Here is a 10,581-nt window from a genome sequence, read left to right as displayed (position 1 = left end):
CTGAAACTCTATAAATTTTTTATATTTTGATATTATATTTAAAAATATTAGAGTAATTAGCACTTTGCACCCTTTAACTTTGGTCGTTTTTGCGATTCGGTCTCGAACTTTGAATTGTAGCAAAGTGCATCCCATAGCTTATGAATTTCAATCAGATTGCACCCCTTTGACTAACTTCCGTCAAAAACTAACGGTAAACTTTAACGGCGGAAAGTTTTAACTTTGTAATTAGCACTTTGCACCCATCAACTTTTGTCATTTTTTCGATTCGGTCTCATATTTTTATATGTCGGCAGAATGCAACCTCCAACATAAAAAATTTAATCATTTTACAATTTTTTAACGAATTCCCATCAAATATTAACATTTAACATTAAATGGCACGGATAAAACCGAATTATTATTTAATTTTAACAGATGACGTTAGATATATTGGATATATCAGTAATTAAACAATAATTATCTTTAATTTTAACAGACAAATACGCAACAATCGAAAGAAAAAAAAAGATATGTGAGGGTTGGGGATTCTGAAACGAAAACAGGAGGTTGTATCACTGCTTTTGTTAACAAGAAAAAAAGGGAATGGGTTTGATGTTTAATAATCCAAAACTAAACTGGTGAATTAAAGAACAGGGCTGCCAAACAATAATGATTTTTATAATTTTTTAGATCACTACTTTGCAATTTAAATAATAAAAATTAAAACATAATGATTTTGGAATCTTTTAAGTATAAACTCCCACACAAATTTGAAATTAAAGAACAAGATAAGAGAATGCATAAAGGAAATCTTTATTAAAGTGAACAAGTGTTTACAAATTTTACTCGTGCCATTTAACGTTAAATGTTGATTTCTTACGTTCACCGTTTGCACGCATTTTGAAACTCTTATAAAATATAGTTTCATAACTTATTTCTAATATTTTTTCTGAATCAAAAAATTAAAACATCAAATTTTTATTCAGAGAAATTTTTTAAAAAAGATATTATGGAACTATACTTTAAATGAGCGTTGAAAAGCATGCCAACGGGTAACGTAAAAAAATGAGGGGGGACAGAGGGAGTAATATTTGACGGGATTCATTAAAAGGTTGTAAAATAATTAAATTTTTTATGTTAGGGGATGCATTCTGGCGATATATAAAAATATGAGACCGAATCGAAAAACGACAAAAGTTGATGGGTGCAAAGTGCTAATTACGAAATTCATACTTTATGTCTTTAACATTGACGGTTAGTTTTTGACAGAAATTAGTCAAACGGGTGCAATTTGATTGAAATTCATAAGTTATGGGATGCACTTTGCTATAATTCAAAGTTGGAGACCAAATCGCAAAAACGACCAAAGTTAATGGGGCCAAAATGCTAATTACTCAAAATATTATGTTCATAATAATTACAATAAAATCTTATTCATATCTAAACACTTAAAAACTACAAACTATAAATAAAGAACATATAATTTTCAAAGATAACACAATGGTGTAATAAAAAAATTAATACACATATATCTCTCGAGACTCTAGTTTGTTGAAAATATTTGTTAAATTTGGTTTTCAAGTCATGTAAATGAAAATGTTAATAAACATATATCTTTTGTAATGCAGTTTAGCTTGATTAGAGTTTCAGGTGAAGTTGTGATGTCTTCTTTTTTGCTAAATTTTTAATTTTTTTGCTAAATGTGATGTCTTCAATTTTTAAACTATCATTTCTTTTGTGAAATGATAATTTTCTTTACCATTTAGTTATAAACTGAAAGATGTGTTGAATAAATTAATATCTAACTTCGTGAAGTGCTTTAATATCATGTTTTCTGATTTTTGTTATTGGTCCATCTCACAACCTCCGGTTCACCCCCGAATTTCCATTAATCAACTGTTATGATAGTCTTTGAACTTCTGTTCAGCATCTGCATCTGCCTCTGTCATTTTGGTTTTCCAACGTTGAATTGCATAAAGCCTGCAATTTAGCCTCATCTTTCTCAAGTTCTTCATTTCTTAAATGATGGTTCTAAAAAGGAAAAGTAGAAAACCAGTATCACCATATTCTTGCCAGTTACAAGATTCTAGTAGTTTGCATAGACGCAAAGCACCCATTACGGTTTCAGCAGGTTCGAGAAGCGCGATTATTATTAGAAGATCATTCATGCATCTATAACGCTCCATGCTCCCATCATAGAAATTACTCCCTAGTATATTTTCCAGCAATGAAATAAGAACCATCCATACTTTTGTATTGAAAAGATTTTTTTTGCTGATATACCAGAATATTCTGTGGCGTGCGCGTGAAGATTAATTACATAAATTTAAAAAATAAAGTTTATAAATTTTTATGACAAACTTGAAGGTGGAAAAATAAATACTAGCCGGTTGATAACGTCCATTCTGTCAGCCAAAGGGTGTCTTTGAATTTTAATGCTACATTCGATTCCTACAATGATTGAGGTTGGTAATCCTTATACAACCTTGCATATAGTGTTTCCATTAAGTTATGCAAGACAAAGCTGTGTTATATGTGTGTGTATATCAGGGGAGGCTGACTCTGCAATTCATATGATTAATTATGTATAACTTAATATATATGGGGAAAGAGAATCAAAAATAAAGAAAGGGTTAATTATCTAGTTGGTCACTAAAGTGGGCCTAATGTATCAAGTTAGTCACTGATCTGAAAGCGGTATCAAGATGGTCACTAAAGCCACCATAAATATCAAACAAGTACTTTGAAATATAAGTTCAAATGGTAAAAATATTATTTATAGAGTTTTACACATTATTTTTAAATGTTATCACAAACAACTAAAAAGTTATGACTTCTAGTATTTATTATAATATATTTAGATTTTATCAAGTTTATTTGTTATTTATTTTTAATTATATACTTATTTTTTTGTTTTAATTAAAAATAAATAATAAATAAACTTGATAAAATCTTAATATATTATCATGAATACTAGTAGTCATAACCTTTTACTTGATTCTGGTAACATTCAACAATAATGTGTAAAACTCTTTAAATAATATTTTTACTACTTCAACTCATATTTCAAGGTACTTGATATTTTTGGTGACTTCAGTGACCAATTTGATACCATTTTCAGTTCAGTGACCAACTTGATACATTAAACCCATTTCAGTGACCAACTAGATAATTAACCCAATAAAGAAAGCACAGCAATTACTAAATTTGAAGTAAATGAAAGATTAATATTGTTACAGATAAATTACATGAAATAAACACTCTTGAAATGAACAAAGAATACACAGGAAAGCCTTGTTCCACACCATACAAACTTCTGCCAGGCATCTCACTTACTAATTTCACTTAACCAGATAAGGAAAACCTCTATAGAAAATACCCTTTGTAGTTGAAACAACTCCCAAATGTAAGAGTGTCACTAATGATGTAAATGCAAATTGGTCCGTGTCAAAAAGGTTAAAGCTTTGTAATGCACGGTTGACGACCTTATTAACTTGATGATCTGGTTCTGGGATTTTATTTTGTTGTATTCTATGCTGTTTTAAGCTGGCAGCTGTAAATTAACAGAAGAAGGGATTAGTATATGAATATGAACATGTTAGTGAGATTTGAAATATTATGAGAATAACAAGCTAATAGTAGTTCATGTAGTAAAAGAGTTAACTTACTTGAATGTTGGATGGAACTAGCTGAGCGGTCGGACCTTAATAGTGAGTGGGTGGTGGTGGTGAAGCATAAATGTAAACTGGTGGGGGTGGTGATGCAACAGGTGGGGGTGGTGATGAATAGACGTATGGGGGAGGAGGTGATTTCACTGGCGGTGGGGGTGAGGAATAGTGATACGGGGGAGGTGGAGACTTCACGGGTGGTGGTGGGGATGAGTAGTGGTATGGGGGAGGTGGGGATTTTACGGGTGGTGGAGGGGATGAGTAATGGTAAGGTGGGGGCGGAGATTTCTCTGGGGGTGGGGGAGATGAGTAGTGGTATGGTGGGGGTGGTGATTTTTCTGGTGGTGGTGGTGATGAGTAGTGGTATGGGGGAGGAGGTGACTTCACTGGCGGTGGTGGTGATGAGTAGTGGTATGGAGGAGGTGGTGATTTTACGGGTGGTGGAGGTGATGAGTAGTGGTACGGTGGAGGTGGGGATTTCACGGGAGGTGGTGGAGATGAGTAGTGGTACGGTGGTGGAGGTGATTTCACTGGCGGTGGTGGAGATGAGTAGTGGTATGGGGGAGGTGGAGATTTCACCGGTGGTGGAGGTGAAGAGTAGTGGTATGGAGGAGGTGGGGATTTGACTGGTGGTGGTGGTGAAGAGTAGTGGTATGGAGGGGGTGGTGATTTCACAGGTGGGGGAGGTGATGAGTAATGGTATGGAGGAGGTGGGGATTTTACTGGTGGTGGTGGTGAAGAATAGTGGTATGGTGGTGGTGGGGACTTCACGGGTGGTGGAGGTGATGAATAATGATATGGGGGTGGTGGTGATTTTACTGGAGGTGGTGGTGACGTATAGTGGTATGGAGGTGGTGGGGATTTCACTGGTGGTGGAGGTGATGAATAATGATATGGAGGTGGTGGAGATTTTACTGGTGGTGGTGGTGAAGAGTAATGGTAAGGAGGTGGTGGGGATTTGACGGGGGGTGGTGGTGATGAATAATGATATGGTGGTGGCGGGGATTTCACTGGTGGTGGGGGTGACGAATAATGATATGGAGGTGGCGGGGATTTCACTGGTGGTGGGGGTGACGAATAATGATATGGAGGTGGCGGGGATTTGACAGGTGGTGGGGGTGAGGAATAATGATATGGAGGTGGTGGGGATTTCACAGGTGGTGGAGGTGATGAGTAATGGTATGGAGGTGGAGGGGATGGACTTGGTGGAGGTGGGGACTTGTAGTAATATGGTGGTGGAGGAGATGGCGAAGGAGGTGGTGGTGATTTGTAGTAGTAGGGTGGTGGAGGTGAGTGCACTGGCGGGGGTGGTGATTTGTAGTAGTAAGGTGGTGGAGGTGAATGCACGGGTGGTGGTGGTGATTTGTAGTAGTATGGTGGGGGAGGAGATGGTGACGGTGGGGGTGGAGACTTGTAGTAGTAAGGAGTTGGAGTTGGAGATTTCACGGGTGGTGGTGGTGATTTGTAGTAGTATGGAGGTGGTGGAGATGGTGACGGCGGTGGTGGGGACTTGTAGTAATAAGGAGCGGGAGTGGGAGACTTGACAGGTGGTGGTGGTGATTTGTAGTAGTATGGAGGTGGTGGTGATGGTGAAGGTGGTGGTGGGGACTTGTAGTAATAAGGAGCCGGAGTGGGAGACTTAGTTGGTGGTGGGGGAGATTTGTAGTAATAAGGAGCTGGAACCGGAGATTTTGTTGGTGGGGGAGGAGACTTGTAGTAGTAAGGTGTTGGCGTGGGAGATTTAGGCGGTGGTGGTGGAGACTTGTAGTAGTAAGGAGTTGGTGCCGGAGATTTAGATGGCGGTGGTGGAGATTTGTAATAATAAGGAGTTGGTGCGGGAGACTTGGGTGGCGGTGGTGGAGACTTATAATAATAAGGCGGTGTCACCGGAGTCACCGGAGCTGGTGTTGGTGCAGGCTTGTAACACTTCTTGTAAGGAGTCTTGGGAGCATATGCAAATGGCTTAGCAGACAAAACAACTTCATATTTGCTCTTAGATTTCACTTTGAGTTTAGCACCCTTAATGCCCCAATGAAGATTTGTTGCAATATTACATTTAGAATCCTTGGGCGCCATATGGAGCTTAGCTTTGCATGCCTTGGCTCCACCATACTTTCCGTACTCAAATCCTTTAACCGTGATGCTGTATTTACCATTGATCTTTGTCTTACCATAAGCCACCACATCTTTGTCTCCTGCCTTGCATGTCACCTCAACCACAGCACCTGTTTCCACATGTTGAATTATTACAACCACTTTATTGACAAAATCTTAAATAAATACAGTCTTTACCTAATTCAGTTTTTTTTAATAATAAGTCATTTTGTCCTCTTATCCTTTGTGAGTTGTTTGTACTAATATATATTATCTTAGCTTCCAACTCTGATCTAGTTGCCACGTTTTTCAAATAAGAATAAATACACGTTCTATATTTTCAAATCAGAGATCAATCGTTGGACTATGTGTGGTATGAAGTTTCTCTGTATGTAGACATCTTAACAGTATATAGAAGACTAGCATGTCAATTTTAATTATAATTTATTCTTTGAAAGGACATATCTCTTTACTAATTAATCTAATATGCAACATCATTGGCATATGCTTGACATATACCAAAATTAAAGTAAGTTAAAAATCTTTATATTATATTATTATATAACATGCTTATATGTAAAAGATGTAACACCCGGTGGGAAAAATATTAAATATATATTTGAAATAATATTATTAAACTATACACTAATCTATATAAAGATATAATCTAAATAAAGATATAAGGGAACAAATTATATACGTCCAATTTTGGTGCATAAATCAAGAATTTCATTGGTGGATTATAGATAAAAATATGCATGTCTTTTATTGAACAATGTGGATCGGGTGGGTGCTAGCCAGATCGAATCTGTCCTATTATATAATGGTGTCCAGCCCTTCTTTTCTTTCGCTTTACAACATAAAGCTGTTATGACATATGGTCGTTATGGATATTAATTAATTCATAAATCATGATTTAACTTTTTATAGGAAGATGATCTGATATTAATCAAGCTCATTAAAGTGTACTAGGTGGCCGGAACTATATAGAATGCATGTAAATCACAGTGTCACATAAAAAGAAACCAAAGTGATTAATAATAAATGAAGCATATTAGTTCATTATAAAAGCATGATTAACTTTACATTTTAGAAGTGATCTGGTGATAATAATTAAGCTCACTAGGGTATTAGGATTTCCACATTAAGAAAGAGCAAGGAAAAGGAAAATGAGTGTAGTATGAGCTAGCTAGCATGCATGTGCGTGGACAATATAATAAGCAATGATCAGTAAGAAAGCTAAATTATTAAAGAGGAGCGTGTATATAACTGAAAAAACATATATACTTAAGACTGAAGAATGTAACTAGGAGGTAATTATGTGTATTAAATAATTGATAAAATAGAAAAAAAGTTACCTTTTAGGTGCATCTTTGCATGGGACTTGATTGGGTACTTCCAGTCGTAGCATCTGTAACAGTAAACCTTTCCTACTACCTTCACGGTGTATGAGTGATGATGAGGGTGAGGATAGTAAGGAGGTGGTGGAGATTTCACTGGTGGTGGTGGGGATGTGTAGTAGTATGGGGGTGGCGGGGATTTCACCGGTGGTGGTGGTGAACTGTAGTAGTATGGTGGTGGTGGGGACTTGACGGGTGGTGGTGGTGAGCTGTAGTAGTATGGTGGGGGTGGTGACTTCATTGGGGGTGGTGGAGAGTGATAGTAGTATGGTGGGGGTGGTGACTTGACGGGGGGTGGTGGAGACTTGTAGTAGTAAGGTGGTGGTGGAGAATGCTTGGGTGGTGGAGGAGAGTTGTAGTGGTATGGTGGAGGTGGTGACTTCACTGGGGGAGGAGGAGAATGGTAGTAGTATGGTGGTGGTGGGGATTTAACTGGAGGTGGTGGGGACTTGTAGTAGTATGGTGGAGGTGGTGATTTTACGGGTGGTGGAGGTGATGAGTAGTGGTATGGTGGTGGTGGGGATTTGACTGGTGGTGGTGGAGATGAGTAATGATAAGGTGGAGGAGGTGATTTTACAGGTGGTGGTGGGGAGGAGTAGTGGTATGGTGGAGGTGGGGATTTTACGGGTGGTGGTGGTGATGAGTAGTGGTATGGTGGAGGTGGGGATTTGACGGGTGGTGGTGGAGACTTGTACACATATGGTGGTGGTGGGGATGGTGAAGGTGGTGGTGGTGATTTATACTCATATGGTGGAGGTGGAGAATGCACCGGAGGTGGTGGTGATTTGTACTCATATGGAGGAGGTGGTGAGTGCACCGGAGGTGGTGGTGACTTGTACTCATAGGGCGGAGGAGGAGAATGCACCGGGGGTGGTGGTGATTTATACTCATACGGAGGAGGTGGTGAGTGCACCGGGGGTGGTGGTGATTTGTACTCATACGGTGGTGGAGGAGAATGCATTGGGGGTGGTGGAGGAGAATGCACCGGAGGTGGTGGGGATTTATACACATAAGGAGGTGGTGGCGAAGGCGAAGGTGGCGGTGGAGACTTATACTCATACGGAGGAGGTGGTGAAGAATAAATGTAGGGATCCCCTGAGGCTCCCATAATGCTTGACACTACTACTAAGCACAATACAACCAGTCCACCCCTTATGGGGTGGCTGCCGTGATCTCTCATTTTCCGCCGGAAAATTTACTACTTCCGGCCAATGATGTCAAAAATCTCGTTTATGAACAGAAGCAGAAGGGGAATGATTTAAGAAAGAACCCCTTTAGAGGTTAAGAGTTGATGACTTTAGTGGTACAATGTGGAAGTTTATATAGCAAAAAGCTAGCAAGGGATAGTCGTTAGGACAGAGCTGTCATTAGGGACCAATTCAAATAGTGATTACTATTTGATTAGTAGAGTCAATTGTTCATCCAAATTGGCTTCTTTCTTCTCCGCATACAGCTGGGATACCAAACACAAAAATACCAATCATTAAAATACAATGTTAGGGTCACTTTCATATTTTACACTTCTCTCATCACAAGTCACCTGCTACATTACTAACATCACAACAAATACGCTTTCATTTGCTTAAATTAATACACCGCTCAAATTAATTACCTTCAATATTAGCGATGGGTTGGATTCTATTAGTAGATAATGTAATGTCGGTAAATCATTAGCAAAACGTTGCAAGTAACATCATCGAAACTCTTCTCATAAGTCGTTATTATTAATTTCGTCAGTCTTTAACAACAGATATGTTTCCGTTACTAAATTCAATTATATTTTAGTAATATATATATATATGTGTGTCCTCGAAATTAATTTATATATAGACTCTGACACTTATTTAAGATTATCTTAAATAATTTAATTCTAAATTCGGGTATTTAAACGAAAAATCCGATATCTGCCGGTATAACAAGCCAGATAATTGGTTGTTACCGAGAAGCTGCCGGCTGCTTTGACGTTTTCCCTGTACATATATTCACAGCCATATGTCCATGTAACAAAGTTATGGAACCTTTGTATATTATTTGACCTGAAAACAAGAGTTGTTATAACTGAAGCTCTTACTATTATTGGAGGAATAGTTAGAAGCAGATTGAGTCGGCTGAAATTGAGGCGATCCAAATGTTTTTAAATCAGGGTCATGCTAATTTTATAAAGCATTATATCTCCACTCCTCCAAGAGTTTATTTGGTAAATATTTAGATATATACATGTTGGTGACAATAATGCATGTCAGCATGTGAGTACATCTTTCATATAGTAGAATCGCATGTGGAAGTACTCAACTGTTTTTGCTGCTTTTATTTTTCCATCAGAAAAGGTAAACAAGTGTGACAATATCAGACAACGTGACTCGAACTCGACCCAGGTCTGCAATCCGATTTACTGAGACAAAATTCGAAAATGACTCGAAATCACTCGATTGACATAAAATGGACCCAAAATGCCCCGAAATTAGAATTTCGTTTCTAATAACTTCAATTTTCAGTTTTATTTAATTTTAAGTGATTTTAGCTTTGCCCGAAATCAACTCAAAAGTCAAAATCGACCCGATTGCTAAGACGAACACGATCCGTTACCCGAAATTGACACCCCTTTTGGACAAGAAAGAACTCGACAGCTTGATTTTTTTTCAGTTGTAGCAAATTATAACTGGAGTGCAGTGTGTTACTGACTCTTTTTTCTTTTTGGTGGTCCTTTGTTTATGGGAAATGTTGTTCATATTGTTTCACTGTTTATCATTTCATGGGTCTTTCATGCATTCTGCAGCTTTATTTGTGAACAATAATCAGCTGGGTATCGTTCAAAACAAATGTACATAAGACCTTTTTGAATATTTTGTGGTTCTCAAGTATTAGATTTTCATGGTTAAACCAAGTTATATATGGTTGTTTAATTAGCATAGTATATGTTGGTAACAATGTTGGTATGTATGTCTGTACAGACGGTGTTATATTATAACTGAATTTGCAAAGTAAATTCGTAGTTAAATTAGGATCATGTGTAAGAAGGTTCGGAATATATAAATATCTGGGAACGCGAAATCACGTTCTAAGTAAATTATTTAAGCTAGAGACCCCGATCCATCTTCGTTGCAAGGCTTGTTTTAGCCTTTTATAGGTCTTAACCGCTAAGCAATAAATGGCAAAATACAAGTCTACTATGTTGTCAGAGTAATGATAAATCCACAATATAGAACCTATACAGAATTTTGCACAAAATCACACTCTCATTCTTGTTTATATTTGAGTAATTATGGGACGGTTTGGGTGATCTTATTGCTTAAACTAAAAAAATAAGTAGAAGTTAAAAACATATGTAGTTTTTTAAAAGTATTTCTTGAATTTTACACAGACTTTTTACAAATAAGTGCTTGGAACATATAATTCCGGAGCTTATAAGCCTGTGCCAAACACCCGTTTTCCTAAAC

At 37.6% G+C, this 10,581-nt stretch overlaps 1 protein-coding gene across 1 annotated transcript; it reads right to left on the bottom strand.

The window, feature by feature from the left end:
* Positions 1 to 3,180: 3,180 nt before the first annotated feature.
* LOC108194467 (extensin-2) lies at positions 3,181 to 8,446 on the bottom strand. Its single transcript, XM_017361412.2, has 3 exons — positions 7,103 to 8,446; positions 3,651 to 5,875; positions 3,181 to 3,535 (listed from the first exon to the last, which is right to left on the bottom strand). Exons 1-2 carry the CDS (start codon positions 8,322 to 8,324, stop codon positions 3,687 to 3,689), a joined length of 3,411 nt encoding a protein of 1,136 aa, XP_017216901.2. The 5' UTR covers positions 8,325 to 8,446; the 3' UTR covers positions 3,181 to 3,535; positions 3,651 to 3,686.
* Between the last annotated feature and the right edge of the window lie 2,135 nt (positions 8,447 to 10,581).

The sequence above is a fragment of the Daucus carota genome, chromosome 7 (genome assembly GCF_001625215.2).
Source record: "Daucus carota subsp. sativus chromosome 7, DH1 v3.0, whole genome shotgun sequence".
In the NCBI taxonomy this organism is placed as follows: Eukaryota; Viridiplantae; Streptophyta; class Magnoliopsida; order Apiales; family Apiaceae; genus Daucus; species Daucus carota.
This window is presented reverse-complemented; position numbering and strand designations above follow the sequence as displayed.

Coding starts and splice junctions, on each gene's coding strand:
- LOC108194467 (XM_017361412.2), bottom strand. CDS start 8,324: ATGAGAGATCACGGCAGCCACCCCATAAGGGGTGGACTGGTTGTATTG. Junction 5,876..7,102: donor TGCAAAGATGCACCTAAAAG/GTAACTTTTTTT, acceptor ATGTGGAAACAG/GTGCTGTGGTTGAGGTGACA.